The following is a 16564-nucleotide window of genomic DNA, read 5'->3' as shown; positions in this document are numbered from 1 at the left end:
AAGTATGTTTTGCCATTCTTAGCCCGCCGCATGATTCGTGCTCTTAGATGAAGAGCTCGTACACGAGCAGGGGGTGGCAACGGCATAGCCAATGGCAATACAATATGGTGTGAAGGTCACGTCTGAAGAAGTATTCTGCAGGGGCTAGCCTTATTACCCCACGGAGAATGATCCTGGCACGTCCGGGGATAGACCTGGAGCCCGTTCGTCAGACTTTCCTCTTCAGGAGCGGAGATCGACCATCAAGGCGGAAGCAAGACCCGAGTGTTCTCACCTGTTGAAGAACTTAGGGGGTCAGATGACATTTAAGGCGCTTACGACCGGACAATGAGGCATACTTTAATCTATTCGACGCGGCTTCCATATGCGCCAGCGGCACATAGTCACCGCAGCACCATGCATTGACCACGATCAGACCCATCCTGATGACTCTTGATGAGTTGGTACCGGCGACGGAAGGGCTTGGTGGTTCACAAATTTTATCTTCTAAAGGGGGTGTCACGCCGACCGTTTCTTGATGAGGTCCTACATGCTGCCCAGCTCTGAAGTGACTTTGTCCCAATACAGCAACGCTCGCGAGAGGGACGGGTGCATGGAGACCCAGTCACGTCTTGGGTATCATGAAACGAGCCGCAAAAAGGACGCTAAGTACTACATGACTGCGGGATGGGTTGTTAGGTGCATTCTTGCGATACCAGCCCGGGGGTCGCAACGGACTCCTTTGCCCATGCTGGTTGTCAATCCGTCGACTGCGGGGTGCGCAGACTCCACCTCAGCGATTGCGACATTGATAGATCTGTGTTCACCATGGCGCGCTTTCCCCATATCACATTGCTCTCAATGGGTGCTATTGTAGGAACCCGAACTCCATGCCCAATTGTTCCTCAACGTGTGTCATCAAAGAGGCTCGAGCCCGGGGAATGCCATGGTGAGATGCCTAAGAAGGTCCCCTAGGCTGGATCATCTGTAGCCCACTGCTGCAAGGCGGCTACCAAAATCCGTCTCGTTTGAGGACAAAGATACCCTTCTCGGTCGGTCCGCGGGACCGCTGTCCCTATTTTTGCGCAGAGAGTGTACGGTATGATGTAGAGGGTAATCTTTTTTTCATGATGTAAAACCATAGAACAAATAAGCGTTTCATTCATGAACCCTCCCTAAACACCTATCTCGCTATGCTACTATGGTAGTTTTGCCAACAAGATGAGCTCACTCCTTGATTTCTTTCTTATGAAATACGTCTGCAGAAAATCAGCACTCGTTGACTACGTCAAAATAAGAGCATACATACCCTGTATCTCAGGCATCCAACTAGCCCGATGCTTGCAGAAGAATTCTCCCTTCGGCGGCAATGCCTCTGGATCATCTAGCGATCCGACGACGAGGTAGCGAAATTGCTCCTTTACAGCATCCTACAGGTACCATCAGCACCTAACACGGTGAAGAAATTCTTTGAGGATACTTACGCCATATTCACAAATAAAGCTTCCGCAATTATCGCAGAACTCGCGGTGGACGCCGTTATCTTGTATAAACTCCTTGGGCTTCCCCGCCGTGAGCTTGAGGGAGTCTTTCGGGATTTTGGCCGTCAGACCGTAGTTCGTGCCGAAGGCTTTCTGTTATGAATTAGCATGCCTCAGTGCAACTGGTTATTTTTCCATTTACCTTGCAGCTTGTACAGTGACATAACGATGTCCGGGCATCATCGGGGGAGGACAAGGTGAGATCGTACTGGATTCTGCGGCACGTGCAGGAACCGGTATAGGATGGCATTTTGGCGACGAGGCTGAGTAGTCTTCTTTGAGCTAGAAATGTCATTGATGAGGACCTTGAAGAAGAGTTTTGCTTGGGAAGATGAAGATCGAGGCTGGTGTTTACTTATGGTCCTCGTAACATTGACGTCATTACGGTGTCAACGTTTGTATACATCCGCTTCAACTAATCCTTGTGATGAGGGACAGACGCTTTCTAAGCTGATAAGCACTCTATAATGCAAATGCACTAATGCAAGGACTGTACAGTCCTCTTCCCCACCGCAGGGCTGTTGTGGTTGACCTCCGCATCGACCAAGGGTCAGCCCCCTGCGGTACTTGCTCCAGATATTGTTGTTAAGCAGCAACTTCGCCTATACCGGCCAATAAAGAATTTCTGAACACTATGCAAGACCATCGTTCCATGCACGAAGACAAGGTAAAGAAAAAAAGGGGCCGCCCACGCCCGTTGCCACCGCATGTCATGGCCCGCAACCTTGCGATTGAGAAGAGACGGCGGGAGGAACTGAACGAGGATTTTGTGGTATGTGAACAGCTCTTCCAGGCTACGTGTGAAAGCTCATCGAGAGTTTTTACAGAATCTAGCCCGCCTCCTTCCCGGACTGGCGCATGCCCGACGTCTCTCAAAAGTGTCAATTGTGAAGGAAAGCATCCGGCACCTGAAACAGCAACGAGAGATGTGTCTTGCTGCCGGACGTGATATGCAGGAACTACTGTCTGAGAATAATCGACTCGTCTCAGAGGTCAACGGCCTCAGATCGCAGGTTTGGGGTCCAACGATGCCGCTTTCTGCGCCCAGGCCTATGACCGATACCATGGCTCGGTTGATAGCGGTAAAGAACGAGATTTATGGAGAGTTTCCGGTGGGCTATGGCGATAATTGGGCTTATAATGCCCGTCATATGTTGCCTGATATGAGTGATAGTGCGCAAATTGTTCCTGAAGAAACGGAGTCATCACCGAATGCCTGGTTTCGACACCACGGACAGCACCATATCCAGCAAGATGTGCCCCGTGAGCCAGGTGTACAAGAGTATGAGAATACCCTAGCGCCAGACGTCACCCAACTCGCACATGGTTGTTCCCTGGGACCCAGCCCATGCGTAGGAGGCCAGACGACTACTTCGGGGATGTTGCTCCCTGACCTATTCGCGCCAGATTGTCCGCCTATTGAGGACTTTATTTCCTTGAATAACTTGGACTATTTGTCTGAGCCAGTGGAGGAATCTTTGAACGATATCTGCAATTACTCGTGGAATAAAGATATCACTCTGGGCCTCAACTCCCATCATATACCTTCTCAGTGTACGGGAACTGAAGTTCAAGCAAACACCGTTAGCTAGGTTTCAAAACCTAAAGTATATCTTAACATGGTCAAGCTGGAAATCCTTTGTCTGTATGACATCAGAAAACAGTCAATCCACCATCGACAAGAATGTCAACGCCGGTAATGTGGCTCCCAGCTTTGCTTGCCAACAAGATAATCGCACCCGTCAATTCCTCCGGTTGCCCTATGCGTCCAAATGGATTTCGTTTCTTCCATTCCTGTCTCAGCACTTCAAGACCCTCGCCCTCATTCACAATGGTGTTCATGTAGCCCGGGCTGATACTATTGACCCGAATCCCATGTCTCGCCCACTCAGCCGCTAGAGAGCTCTTCATAGATAGAATGGCTGCTTTGGAAGCATTATAGTGCACTTGGGGTTGAGGAAAGTTCACGACGTGGCCCGATATACTCGCGATCAGAATAATGCTTCCGCCATTTTGCTCACTCATAAATCTTGCGACTGCCTGGGAGCATAGGAATGTCCCGGTTGTATTCACCTGTAGCATCTTCGTCCATGCATGCGGAGCGATATCCATTGCATGCTCAGATCCCACAATTCCGGCGCCGCAGAGGAGGACGTCGATCGACCCTAGTTTGCGATGGACATCGGCGACCTCTTTGTTAACCGAGTCGGGGTCCGTAATATCCACCTTATAGAAGGTGATTGTAGCATCAGGAAACTCGGCCTTTAGCCCCTCAATGGTGGTTTGAGCTTCGTCCGGATGGAGGTCGAAGATGGCAAGTCCTTGTAGACCGTGCTCGAGAAAGGCCCGACAAGCGGCAGACCCTATACCGCCGGCGCCACCAGTGACAATAGCATTCCCCCTCACGGCAAACCGGTTCTTTGCTCGTTCCTCAGGTGGGATGCCGAGAGAGATGGGATCTGGTCGTGCAGTCTTGGACGTAGATGATCCATCGCTCAATTGGAAAGTTGGAGCAATTCGAGATGTGAGCTTGGAGCGTTCTGTGCTCATTATTGCCTGTTATTGACGTTTGTAGTCGAGTATTAGATGAATTCCGATGGTCTGAGGGAAACTAGCTGGCTCAGTAGAACAGGACCTGTTGGCCATATTTATAACCGCAGGGAGTATCAATGAAATGACTGGCCTCGTAATCAAGCAGAAACTGTACAGTAACCGGTGTTCCAGCAGGCCTCTGTGCGCTATTGCTGTGAGATTTGGGGTAAGAATCCCGGTGGCTTCAAACTAGGTGCACTGTATAAATGGCCCAGCTGTGATGGGTAAGACATAGCTCTTGGCTATATCTGCCTGCATATATGGTATCAGGTGATATGCCAGGCGATTCTTGAACCGCAGTTAGATTCTTTGAAAATTCTACTCCGTTATCAAAGGTGCCCCATCTCAATGCGCATGCTTTACATCGCGACAGAGCCAAGTTACAACCAGGCAGTCTTCGAAACATTTGTAGAGCGCCTAGTAAGAGAAAGACGCAATCTCCTTCAATTGGTCCAAAGACACCTGTCCACAACTAAACTCCTGGCGCTGGGTTTTGAGGGACGAAAAGGACATCGAGATGATCAGTTTTCCAATGTCGAAAATGAACTAGGCGAACTACTTGTTACTCGAGGTTTTGCCTCTGTACCACCAATTTGTCTGAATGTGATCTGCGGGAGCTCTATCTACCACGTAGTAGACTGTAACCTCAAAGCCGCAAAAATTCTATACAACGCTGGTTTTACTAACGTTGACGAAGTCGATGAGAAGAGGCGATCACCGCAGTTTTGCATGGAAGTCCCGTCATGGCGACCGGGCATCTCTGGAAGCCTTGCGCAGTTGAGTGATTACTTGAAGATGTGCGACTGGTTATTTGATAGAGGGGCATCGCTCGATATTGGTCCCGGTCATTTACCATATTTATCTGCACACGTAGTGGCGCAGAACGCCTGGGAATATATTTTAGAGAATCGAATTACCTACTGGAATGATTGGTCCACACCTACTGCAGACTGGCTTTCCTTTTGCGGGAGTCAAAAAGGTGTACTACAGCAGACCTGGACAAACACAGAATGTCATGACTGCTGTGTCTGCGCTTGCTCGAACGATGGATGTCTTCCCTTGAACGTCTTGCTAAGGGGATTTTCATACCACGCCCATTACACCTCGCTTTGTCATTCCGTCATCATCCTGGGTATCTCCAATGTTCTATCTTAGTCAATCCTTAGCTGCCTAGCTTCGGTTGCTATTCGTGCTTATGTTTTCAACAGCCTTGAGATCACCCATATATGTCGGCATCATTGGTCTATGGATTTAGAGGAAGGGGATGTTCCTCTAGAGGATGTGGCTGAAGTTCGGACAGAGGAGCGGTTGCTCATCGAACAGCTGGAAAACCTCGTCTCGGAACTTGTACAAGATACAACGAGATGCAATTACCACTCTTGGAGCTCATTGACGGGTATATGAGAGAGCGAATGGAAAAAGTGCTAGCTGATGACACGTTCAGCACGGAGGAAGAGAAGGCTATGCGTGAGGTTGGTGTTGTGGTTGACATGCCTGACAGTATGTCTATGTGACTACCGACAGGGGAGTTTTCATACATTGCTTGTCTCTCAAATATAACGATCTCGATACGGTTATCAAATCAATCTTACTGCATCTTAGGCTTACATGGTAACAGCCCGTGGGGTCCCTTTTCCTTGAGATCGATATGGTTGAGCCATACCAAGCAGCATCCCGAAATGCCAGCGCCGTCCAATCTGCTTAACTTACTCGCTCCAGACCAGAATTCCATTCTCATAGAGCCCAGTCACAAGTCCCACATTCCTCGTCGCATCCTTTGCCGCGGTAGCACTTGACCCAAACTCCTTGCTGGTCACATACAGGTCCTCCAACCCCTTACTTGCCGACCATCTCGCCACCCAAGAAGGCGACGTCGACTTCCAGCACTCCTGAGGAACCACTCCATCGGCATCAATACACTCCCGTCGAGCATGCACTGTCTTATCCAGCGAGGGAGGATGCGGGTGTCCCGCAATCAACAGCGCACCATCTTTATCCGTTGACACATTATCCGGTAGGAAAGGCATCTTGATCGCATCGAACTGCTCAAGCGAGTTATCCTCGAGTCTCTTGTAAAGGCGCACTTCGGCTGCGGCAGTAATAGCAACAGCGACGGCCGAGTCGTTCAGCAGTGTAACTCCATTCGCGAAGGCGCCGCGCGCAACGGTTCGGACCTCTACTGGTTCAGCGGCGAGGTTGACGTACGCAACCGTGCCTCCAGGAATCCCAGCGTACGTCTCTGTCAGCGCGAGAGCAGGATAATCCTTGCGGAGGATATAGTGGTCATTCGTAACATAGAGCTCATCCCCATTCAGGGCGATAACCGAGTTCGGGCCCCTGAGCAGCGGATGGATTATTGAACGTGTATGCTTCGCAATAGGCGTCTTCCCATTCCACTCCAACGAGAAAACATCCAGTCGCGACCCCTCAATGTGGTGGTTACACACAAACAAAGTAGCAGTGTCGCGATGATACTCAACGCCCAGCGGATGGAACGAGAATGGCCCACTATACCCCTGGAACTCAATCTTCACCAGCGCCGCCTCATCCTCTTCGGGTTTCTCATACTGATAAATCCAAAGCCCGCCATTCGGAATGATATCACGGCGCGGATAAAACGTACCCATGACGGTATTCCAGAGATCGCGGCCCGGATCGCAGCTCAGGATCGCGAAGGCGTCTTCCTCGACCATGATTCCATCTTCACAGTTGCGGACGCGGTTGGTCAGTTTCAGGCTCGATGTGCTGAATTTGTTGATTTCGGGGAGTTTCTCGGGTTTGTTTCTTAGGAGGAGGCTGAGGGCATATTGCCGGCCCTGGAGGTAGGGGTAGGACCAGGCGAGGAAGAGGGCGGCCTGTGTTGTTAGAAGTTCAGATGGCCATTTAGTGGGGTTCATTCCTTACAATTGCCAACCGCGACAGAGTGCGGAATGGAGAAGCCATGATTGGGATGTGGTGAGACCGCGAGAGAAAAAAATGGTGCGGCTGAGGAGGTCGGGAGCTTACCCTATATATAATAGAGGCAGCTGAGGATCTCCGCAGCTGAACGATCCACTGGTGGTACAATGGTGGGGTCAACCTTGCACTTCAGATTTGGGTTCTTCTAGAAGCAATCTGGTGTCCTCCGTCAATATACGGAGTATTCTTCAATAAATATATTTTGCTTGATGCCAGGTATAGAATCTAAGCTAAGACCCCGCACTTTCTACACGAGCTCTGAGTAAGCTCGAACTCTGGGCGCAAGATGCTCCCCCCTAAGGCCAGCATTTTCAGCCCCCATTTCCTTCGCGCCCAGCCTCCATAGAAGGCGTTCATCGCCCAGGTTCGCATCTCCAGACTCGATCTGAGTGTTTTGTTGTATCTAAAGTTGTCTCCTTCAGAAAAACGAGCCAAAATGTTCCCCCATTTCGCCCTCCACCACATCCCACCCCTCTTCGTCGCAACAGCCACAACCCTAGGCGGCCTAACGCCCTTCTTCAACGCCGAGCGGGCAATCAAAGAATTCGGCCTGCCAGAGCACATCGCGGTCTCGAAACCCGCGCAGTCCGCCTGGATCCTGAAATGCGGTCGCATTACCACGCTCGGCCTCGCACTGTGGACATTCTACGCGCAGGGTAAACTGGCCGAGTTTGACACTATCTTGGCGATCATGGGGTATGTTGGGTTGGTGGATGGGGTATGTTTGTTGGAAGGAGGGAGTTCCAGGAAAGGCTGTGTTTCGGTTGGTGTCGGGGCTGCTTATCTCGGGGTGGGGGTTTGCTGCGTTGACGGGTAACTAGGGTATATTCTACCATCAAATTATCCTCAGGCGAGTTTAACCTTTAGTGCGAATGGCACGAAATCCTTTATCACTATAGCTATCTTGAGGCCATGAACCTAACCCGAAGACACGCGCTAGGTATAACTTGCGCTCTAACTACAACAATCCTCCTCAGACTATTGATACTACAATCCTCGAGGAGGGCAGGCAGAATCTGTGCTGCTTGTCATTATCCTACACCTGATAGTGATGTGTGATCTAACTTCTATCTATCTGCGGAGCAGTTAGTGAAGGATTCGCACGCGGAATATGGCCTGTGCGAATTTCTTTGTTTCCTTTCTGGGATGATAAATATAGGTTGCGGTGTACGAAGGGAAAGATTCAATTGTTATTTTTATCTCAAACCAACAGACTAATATAATATAAGCAAACCATCAGGCAACTCTTGTGATATGTAGTTCTTGAGAGAGCACTTTTCAGCGAAGCGACCTTGACCCCTGCAGAAAGCCGCGCCGACTTCATGCACGCCGTCCTGATCGACTGGCCCGCCGCCAAAGCGCACCCGCTCGTGCTGAATACCAGAGCCGCAATAGTAAGCGGGTACACAAAGCTTCTATTTATGATATCGTCCTCCTCCCAACATCTGCGGGCGTCAGTCAGACGACAGTGGACGTGAATATGATGTTGTTGCTGTCCGCGGCTGAGCGGACGCAGGAGGCTTGGGAGAGGTTGTCCGCAAGCGCGGGTTTCAGAATTGCGCATTTCTGGCCGGATCCGCAGCAGTATGATATGGATATTGAGGCGGAGGTTGCGGATTAGAAGGGGAGCGTGCATGCACCACTGTAAAGGTAAGGTGGTTGGTGGGGTGTGTAGGGTATTCTGTGGGCGTAGAATGTTATAATGGGCATGCTATTGGTCAAATGAGTCCAGGAAATAGGTTAGTTGACTAGGATAGTTTCCGGGCAGAAATCCACCTAATTTATGGAACATGAAACTCGTGCCATCCATGATATGAGGTGTGTCAGTTTATGTAAGATCCTAAAAATGTCCTTCCATCTGGTCCCGGCCTTACTTTACCTAGGCAAGTACGAGATATAGGTATCAAGCACGCAACATATAATGCACCAAAGATATTAGTATATACTGTACACACCGATACATGGAGACCGCGGTGCAAAGGCAAGGCCGGAGCATTATTCGGATAAATATCATGGTCCTACCCAAGCCTCCCAGACAATGACCGTCCCCCCAAATCGTAGTAGAATGACAATGATCTAAATAGTACCACGGCAATCCATGGTACTTGCAGCACGCGTCTGTTCCACGTGTTTGAGGGCAGCCGGATTCCCAAGCAAACTCCACGCGTAGGGTTTCGCATAAAGACAAACGAGAGGGCCGGGTGGAGGTGTGGGAGGGGGAGGGCAGGGGAAAATGTACTCAGTCGCTGGAGCTAGGGGTGGCTCTTGATCCAGTCAGCTGCTTAGGTGGCTCACCTGGGAAAATTGACGTTCTGCCACATCCGTTGGTACACGTAGTAGTGCATTCATAGTCCCGCTCCGGCGTGAGAATGGAAGATAGTAGGTGATGTGATATTCGCAATTATATTTTCTATAAAGGGCGGGGTATATCCAGCTAGGTTTGGTATGTTGCTGGCCTGGATATGAACTGAGTCAGATTATACAGGAGAGAATGAGCAGAGGCAGAACGTAATGGAGATGGATTATATCAACGAAGTAAGACTAGGCGACCACAGAATGATACAGACTGCCAATCTCAAGTCCCATCGCCACTGCACTCAACTCCACCACCCCCCACAATTCAACTCTCAGTAGGTTGCTATCGGCAACCAGGGCAATGAGGGCTGTCGAGCAAACAAACCTAAGAAGCCCCGCTACCTACCCTAACTATATCTAGACATCATCAACCGGCGCAACGGTCTGATTAACGCATCTTCTCATACTGACAGTCTCAGCAGAAAGTCCTTCAATAAACGCCAGCCACTCCGGCGCCGACGCGCCCACCGTCGCTGTGTGATCCAAGCCGGATAAAGGCTCAGATGCACGGGATTACCTGCGCGACAGCTATCACTGTACGCATTCACAACGGTCGACGGAAAGACAATGGTATCCGCCTCGCCCTGAATCAGCAGGAGCGGCGTCGACGCGCTGGCGCCCTGGGTGGGGGCGTTGAGTTCCTGGAAACGCGAGAGGACGGCAATGTCGGTGGCCGTAATATTGCCAATCAGCTCGTCCACAGACAGATCAGCGACGATTCCTGAGAGCGCAACGTCGCAGTACTGGGCTATTTTTGCGAGTTCGACCCGCTGGTGCATGGGAGTTGCTAAGAAAGGCGTCGTGTAGTTGGGAAAGAGAGCCTGCACGGCTAGGACGAGCGAGGGAAGGACACCGAAGACTTTGTAGCTCTCGTAGCCGCCGGACGTACCGTCGCCGAGGATAGCCAAGGCTTCGACAAGCGAGTCGTAGATCTTCGCGATGGGAGCGATCGAGACCCCGCCTAAGTACCCGCTGTGCTTGTCCTGCACGAGCTCGTGCTCCGAGAGCTTGTATACTGCGCCGCCGCCCTAGGAGTGGCCGATCGAGACCCACTCGTCTGTGAAAGCGGACGGGAAGGCGTTCCGGGCTGCCGCGACGGACCAGTAGACGTCGTTTGCGTTCGCGGCGCTGGAGATGTACTTGTGTGTGATTTTGTGGTTGCCGAGGCTTGCGTAGTCGGTTGCCACGACGGCGTAGCCGGATAGGAGCAGGGGAGTCCAGCTGTTGTAGTCGAAGAGGTAGGATGACGAGGAGGGGGCGCAGCCGCGGAAGACGCCGGTGGTGCCGTGGGCATAGGCGATCAGTCTGTAGGGGTCGTTGCGGCGGGCGAAGGGGACGGCAAGGAAGCCTGTTGCTGGTACGATGGAGCCATTGATATCCTGGGATGTATACTGGATCTTGTAGACGGAGACGCCGGTGGGGATATCGAGGGATGTTCCGTTGAGGGGTTTAAGTTTGAGGAGGTCACCTGGGGATGAGGAGGGAAAGTTGCTGGCTGTGGCGTAGAAGTCAAAGTCGAAGGGGGTGTCGAAGACAGCTAGGTCCGCCGCGTTGTTTTGCGCGAGGCTGGCCTGGTCTGCCACAGAGGGAGAAACGTCGAAGTTGGACCCTTGTCCGGCCTTGTTGGCTGAGACGCCCGTGGCCAGAAAGGCGGCTAGAGAAGAGAAGGTGCATCTTGCTTGGTTTTAGCGAGGGCTGTAGGGCTTGAAGAGGGATTGATATTGGCAGGGAGCAGGCTTCCTTTAGAGTTCGTTCTCGAGGGGAACCATATATATGATGCATGACGTAATTCCAGTCGTGATTGGCAGCGCTATAACAACTCCAACGGCTAGTCAGATACGATCCATAGCAGGCCTCTTGATCACTACTTCTCCCTACACTACATCTCTCGTAGTAATTCTAGCCAATGGCAAGCAGACGAACTTCTATTCCTGGACATGAGTGGGTCCGTCTCAGCATAATTCCAGGGTTATGGTCCAACCAATCAACATCCCTGACTCGACGAGATACTACGATAAAACCAATCAGATGCATTGATATGGATTCCTTAACTCCCGCGTGGCTGTACCTGCCAAGCCCACCACAGAAAAGGGTCTCATGGTGAAAATCCGTCGACTTCATGCTGCTCAATGGTCGAAAGCGCAATGAGCATGACGACAGACTCGGCGCCCGCTCAACAAAGACGCCACCGGGCTGAGCACCCCGGGTGAGGACTGGTTGCGTCACTTGGTAGGTCGTCTTCGTTCATATCTTTCGCCGTGGCGTAAGGACTGATTGATTGATTGAGTGCAGCAAGTCAGTAACCTTATCTAACCAGGCCCAAGTGCACATCACTAACTGACGTTTCCAGAGCCCGCCATGTTAAATGCGATGAGATCAAGCCAACTTGTCAGCGATGCCAGTCGGGCCGGTACAAATGTGACGGTTACCGGACAGGTCCTCGACTAAATCCTGGTCCAAAGCCCAGGCCGAGACGAAGAGAGGAGCAGGAGTTTCTGATCGAGCAAATCTGCAGTACCTCAGGGCGGCATAGAGTCCTATTACCCCGACCACGCGAAGCAAGTCAACCAAGTGCACCAAGCAGATTAATCCCATTTCCTGCGAGCTGTGCTTCGCGAGTACCTCAATCGTTACCAGAGATGCTATTAAATAATGACACTTACTCGAACTTTTTCCATCACGCGCAACACTCCTGCTCTATTGGCAAGCCGGAGGTCCCTGACATGGGTAACCGCCACGAGCCCTTTGCCAGCTACGGCGGCTGGATGTCATTTATGATGTCTGCTTTGTCTCCTGCCTCTCCATCCCAGTCTCGGTCTCGCATCTCGACCGCGAGCGTCGCGCGCTAAGTTCGGCGCGGGAATCATTCCACATATGGGATGCACGCTTTCACCTTCTGCAACTGCATCACTCGCGCGAACATCCCCCAGTCCCGCAGGACCATCTCGTCCACGTTCATCTCGCTCCCGATCGCAGCATCTGGGCCCTCCTAACATCCTTAGAGTCACTCAACGACCCACTAGATATCAACCTATGCAAAGACGTTCTGTCCAGCGCCGATGCCATGAAACAAATCACCCAATCCGACTCGTCAAAGTGTCAGACCTTCACCCTCGGCGGCGACCTGATCCCCGTCTTGGCGCTCATGTGCGCATCATGTGGAGACCTGGAGACGCGTTCACGCAGTGTATCTGTGCTGCGCTCGTTAAGACGCCGGGAGGGCATGTGGGATAGCGGGGAACTTGCCAAGGGATGCGAGGCCATGATTAGAGTGTGTGATGGGTCGGGGTCGGGGTCACCGAACACCTATCCCGCTGCAAATCTGGGTGCCAGTAACTTGCAAGTGCCGAGAGGACTGCGCCGATGGTGGTTACAGGGTTAGGTTTACTTGGTGGCTGGACCCGGCCCCATATACATACCTAGAATCAGGATGAAGGCTTTTCCATGATCCAACGTCGCGTTGGCCCTTTATATGCGACGTCATAGGTAGGGTATGGGTAGGATAGCCAAAGCACCATGAAGAAAAACATAGCACTCGCGTCGGTGACCCATAGCCCAACTCACACGGACGGGGTGGATGGGACATAATGCCCTGCCCTGACAACACACTGTCCAGCTGCTGCGGAGACCATTGGCTACCGTTCTGCGCAAGCAATCCAAAAGCTGCCACATCAAGATAACACAGTGTACTCGGCCCGCGAAACTGAGATGTCCTTGAGTAAAACTGAAGGGTCCGATCGGGAAAGTCAGTCAGATTGGGGCTCTCCTTGGCCGGGTAACTTGCTAGAGTATGTCAGGATAGTTAACAACCTCTATCTCCTGTTTAGTTGGCCAAGAGGTCTGGCAGCCTTCATCCATACCTACTGCCGCCTTTAACTTCGGCTTCAACGCCGACGTCAGTCTCATTAACGATTGTGCCTCCAGCGCTATCAGCGCTGGTAGCACCTGCAGTGCTACCTCTATTACTGTATTACTGGTTCTTGGACCCTTACTAATATCTTTCAAAGTTCCTGAGCTTGCTCTAGGAACTTCTAAAGCCTTTTAAAACGAAAGTTCTTCCCTAAGATCTTGAACTCCTGGTTCCTCTACTAATGAACCTTGCTTGTTCTCTAGGAACATCAGAATTATAACATGATAGATCTTCTAATCTTGCTTGTTCCTGACCAGGAAGTAGTTCCTGCTTGAATTATATACGATAAACTCTCCTTTGATAGCTCGTGGCTCTAATCTATCAAGGTTTAATGTAAGATGACAGGTACTTTAGGATAGTTATTATACCTCCTCTAATAGGCAGGACCCTATGTTGCACGTCAGGGCCCGGTTCATTGTTCTCCGGACTTCTATCCGTTTGACGAACGGGATCTTAGTTCAAATTAACAACTACCTCAAATCAATGACCCACGCTGAAGCGTGTAATAATAGTAGTAGGCTAGGCTTTTATAGCTTGGCCTATTGTTATCTCTTGATATAATATATTTATTTCCTTGGTAAAGTAGCTAAGAAATATTATTAATATAAAAAATGGATAAGGTAAGTATAAGGTAAGTAAATTACCTTGATAAGGTATAAGCAAACTAGCTTGAGGGTGAGCGGGTAACCTGATTTACCCGGTTCACCCTCCTAAAGCAGCAACGTCCGGATCAGGCAAGGAGGCGCTCGTAGTTCTGTTACCTAGCCTGCAAAGCTATTTTCTCAGCTCAGAATGCCACGATCCAAAAACAGAAAACCATTCAAAAGCGTCTCAAGGACCACAAGTCATTGTTACAGTTACTTATACCTGATTTCGATCTCAGTAAAGCAGCGATTACGTGCTAGATTCTCCTTGAGAAGTAAGTATTCCAGTCCGAAACAAAAGCAAAGCTCGAATTTCTAGAACTATTTACACCTATGTTAGACAGAGACTCTCAGTATCTTATATCTGAGAAGGAGGCAGCTAGACAGACTGTAGTTAGAAGATCATTACCTTCAATTCAATTCATCCCATAGCCTCCTTGGTCACCTGACCGGGATTCGACACTTTTAGTCATCTCCGTAGCTCATAGAAAGCCCGCGGCCGTGGGAATTCGCACACATGATGCCAAGACGAGAGCTGGTTAGGGAGACTAAAAACGGCCGCCGAAGTAGCCCCTTTCGGCGGCATTTTACCGTCACATCAGTAATTTTGAATATATGCTTGATGATGTCGACGTTGATCAGGTTGCTGAGGACAGATGAGTGAAAGAAATTGCCCTGCCCAACTATCGAAAACTCGTAATCGGGCTAGGCTTCGCTCGGGGCTGATGCTCGGAGCACGTCTCCGATTCTATTAAGATACAAGATATGTGGAAGATTCGCTAGGCCGAGCGGGGAGGTGTGGGGGGTGTATACCTTCGGATATGGATGCATTGTGAACGAAAGCCTTGGACGGACCCTTGGCAGCTCACTCACTGTGTTACTGTGGGCTTTAAATATAATCATGGAGCTGGCCACCGTCTCTTGGCCGCCCCTTTGGCTTTTTTTCCCGCCATCTTTTAACCCCACGCTCGTTTCCCACACCATGTCTTCCTCGCCGTGGAGCAGTTTCCTCAATACCGTCCAAATAAAACGCGACTACAGCTCAAAGCCACACGGTCTCGGATGGCGCAGCAACAAGCTCTTTATCGTAACGGCAGTCGGGCTAGCCCTGTTCACCGATCTCTTTCTCTATGCCCTTCTTGTTCCCGTCCTCCCCTTTATGTTAGCTGATCGCGTTGGTATACCCCCTGAACAAATCCAAGCCAGTATTTCGAACTTACTCGCCGCGTATTCTGGAGCCTCGGTGCTTATCTCGCCAATTGCCGGGGTTATAACTGATAGGATTGGGACACGGCGAGCGCCGTTCCTGGTAGGTGTCACCGCGTTGATCGGGGCGACGGTGCTTCTCATGCTAGGAAGAGCGATTCCTGTGCTTCTGCTTGCAAGGTCGTTGCAGGGAGTTAGTGCGAGCTTTGTCTGGACTACGGGGATGGCGCTTTGCTTGGAGACTGTGGGTGCAGAGAATTTGGGCAAGGCGATTGGGGGTGTAAGTCACTTCTTTCGAAGTAGCTAGAGTACCAGTACCTGTGTATGGATTCTGACCATCATTCAACGAACAGATTTTTGGCTTCATCTCCGTCGGGACGCTTCTTGCTCCGATGCTTGGCGGTGTGCTTTACGATAAGGGCGGCCTTGGGGGGGTCTTCGGACTGGCCTTTGCCTTGCTCGTCCTGGACTTTATCATGCGAGTGCTTGTTATCGAGGTCAAAGTCGCGCGTCGATACGAGGCTATCCATGAACATGCCACCGCCAGTAAGACAAGCCAACAGCAGAATACCACGCTAGAGCATGAAGAAGGAGAAGCACACGACGAAACAACCTCCCTCCTTCCTCGCGTGGAATCCAGCCTCGAAAATGAATACAAAATCCCCGACAATCTCCCGAACATTCTTCGCATAATGGCCATCCTTCCCTGCCTCGCATCCCCACGGCTCATCGTGGCACTGACAATCTCCTTCGTCCAAGCCGTCCTCCTCTCCAGCATCGACGCCACAGTCCCCATCATCGCACGTGAGTCGTACGGATTCTCCTCGCTCCAAGCAGGTCTCCTCTTCCTACCGATCGGCATCGCAAACCTCACCTTTGGCCCGCTTCTCGGATACTGCGTTGATAAGTTCGGAACCAAGCGCGTTGCTGTCCTGGTGTATCTCTACCTAGTGCCTGTCCTTATTGCTTTGGGGCTGGGTGTGGTAGTACAAGAGCCCGGTAGCGGGCCGTCCAGTTCGGCACCGGATGTCGCACGCTACGCAGCCCTCCTCGCCCTCGTGGGGATTGGCACGGCAGGAATGGGCGCGCCGTCGGTCGTGGAAGCCAGTACAGTCGTGGGAAAGTATCACGCAGCGAACCCGGGTTTCTTCGGCGAGGATGGCCCGTATGCGCAGCTTTATTCGCTATCCTTTTTATTTTTCTCGCTGGGACTGGCGGTTGGACCGGAGGTTGCGGGACGGTTGAGGGTTGGTGTTGGGTATGGCTGGATGAATGCCCTGTTGGCGGGGGTTTGTGCGATAACGGCGGTGGTTTGCTTTTTCTTGATTGGGGAGAGAAGGGTAATGAAGAATATTTGAGTAAGTATGAGTCCTGCGGGT

At 51.1% G+C, this 16564-nt stretch overlaps 7 protein-coding genes across 7 annotated transcripts; 3 read left to right on the top strand and 4 right to left on the bottom strand.

Moving 5' to 3' along the window:
• Window positions 1-1118: 1118 nt before the first annotated feature.
• BDV17DRAFT_265132 (GFA family protein) lies at window positions 1119-1832 on the bottom strand. Its single transcript, XM_073758145.1, has 4 exons — window positions 1663-1832; window positions 1464-1613; window positions 1289-1409; window positions 1119-1238 (listed from the first exon to the last, which is right to left on the bottom strand). Exons 1-4 carry the CDS (start codon window positions 1813-1815, stop codon window positions 1207-1209), a joined length of 456 nt encoding a protein of 151 aa, XP_073614860.1. The 5' UTR covers window positions 1816-1832; the 3' UTR covers window positions 1119-1206.
• Window positions 1833-2232: 400 nt separating this feature from the next.
• BDV17DRAFT_292044 (basic helix-loop-helix domain-containing protein) lies at window positions 2233-3112 on the top strand (the record flags this gene model as incomplete). The annotated part of the gene is made up of 2 exons (XM_073762280.1): window positions 2233-2292; window positions 2348-3112. The coding sequence occupies 2 exons, from the start codon at window positions 2233-2235 to the stop codon at window positions 3110-3112; spliced, it is 825 nt and encodes a 274-aa protein (XP_073614859.1).
• Window positions 3113-3173: 61 nt separating this feature from the next.
• On the bottom strand, window positions 3174-4088 carry BDV17DRAFT_298759 (uncharacterized protein; the record flags this gene model as incomplete). The annotated part of the gene is made up of 1 exon (XM_073763753.1): window positions 3174-4088. Exon 1 carries the CDS (start codon window positions 4068-4070, stop codon window positions 3174-3176), a length of 897 nt encoding a protein of 298 aa, XP_073614858.1. The 5' UTR covers window positions 4071-4088.
• A 1490-nt stretch (window positions 4089-5578) lies between these two features.
• On the bottom strand, window positions 5579-7160 carry BDV17DRAFT_265129 (uncharacterized protein). Its single transcript, XM_073758144.1, has 2 exons — window positions 7017-7160; window positions 5579-6967 (listed from the first exon to the last, which is right to left on the bottom strand). The coding sequence occupies exons 1-2, from the start codon at window positions 7053-7055 to the stop codon at window positions 5819-5821; spliced, it is 1188 nt and encodes a 395-aa protein (XP_073614857.1). The 5' UTR covers window positions 7056-7160; the 3' UTR covers window positions 5579-5818.
• A 269-nt stretch (window positions 7161-7429) lies between these two features.
• On the top strand, window positions 7430-8069 carry BDV17DRAFT_265128 (DUF4267 domain-containing protein). Its single transcript, XM_073758143.1, has one exon. The coding sequence runs from the start codon at window positions 7507-7509 to the stop codon at window positions 7885-7887; it is 381 nt and encodes a 126-aa protein (XP_073614856.1). The 5' UTR covers window positions 7430-7506; the 3' UTR covers window positions 7888-8069.
• Window positions 8070-9782: 1713 nt separating this feature from the next.
• Window positions 9783-11524, bottom strand: BDV17DRAFT_298758 (uncharacterized protein; the record flags this gene model as incomplete). Its single annotated transcript, XM_073763752.1, has 4 exons — window positions 9783-9898; window positions 9943-10432; window positions 10475-11079; window positions 11494-11524. 4 exons carry the CDS (start codon window positions 11522-11524, stop codon window positions 9783-9785), a joined length of 1242 nt encoding a protein of 413 aa, XP_073614855.1.
• A 3437-nt stretch (window positions 11525-14961) lies between these two features.
• On the top strand, window positions 14962-16543 carry BDV17DRAFT_292039 (MFS transporter; the record flags this gene model as incomplete). Its single annotated transcript, XM_073762279.1, has 2 exons — window positions 14962-15465; window positions 15539-16543. The coding sequence occupies 2 exons, from the start codon at window positions 14962-14964 to the stop codon at window positions 16541-16543; spliced, it is 1509 nt and encodes a 502-aa protein (XP_073614854.1).
• Between the last annotated feature and the right edge of the window lie 21 nt (window positions 16544-16564).

Source organism: Aspergillus undulatus, assembly GCF_047715775.1.
Source record: "Aspergillus undulatus strain CBS 261.88 unplaced genomic scaffold BDV17scaffold_29, whole genome shotgun sequence".
NCBI classification, from domain to species: domain Eukaryota; kingdom Fungi; phylum Ascomycota; class Eurotiomycetes; order Eurotiales; family Aspergillaceae; genus Aspergillus; species Aspergillus undulatus.
Note: the sequence above shows the minus strand (reverse complement) of the source record. Positions and strands in the feature narration are given on the sequence as shown.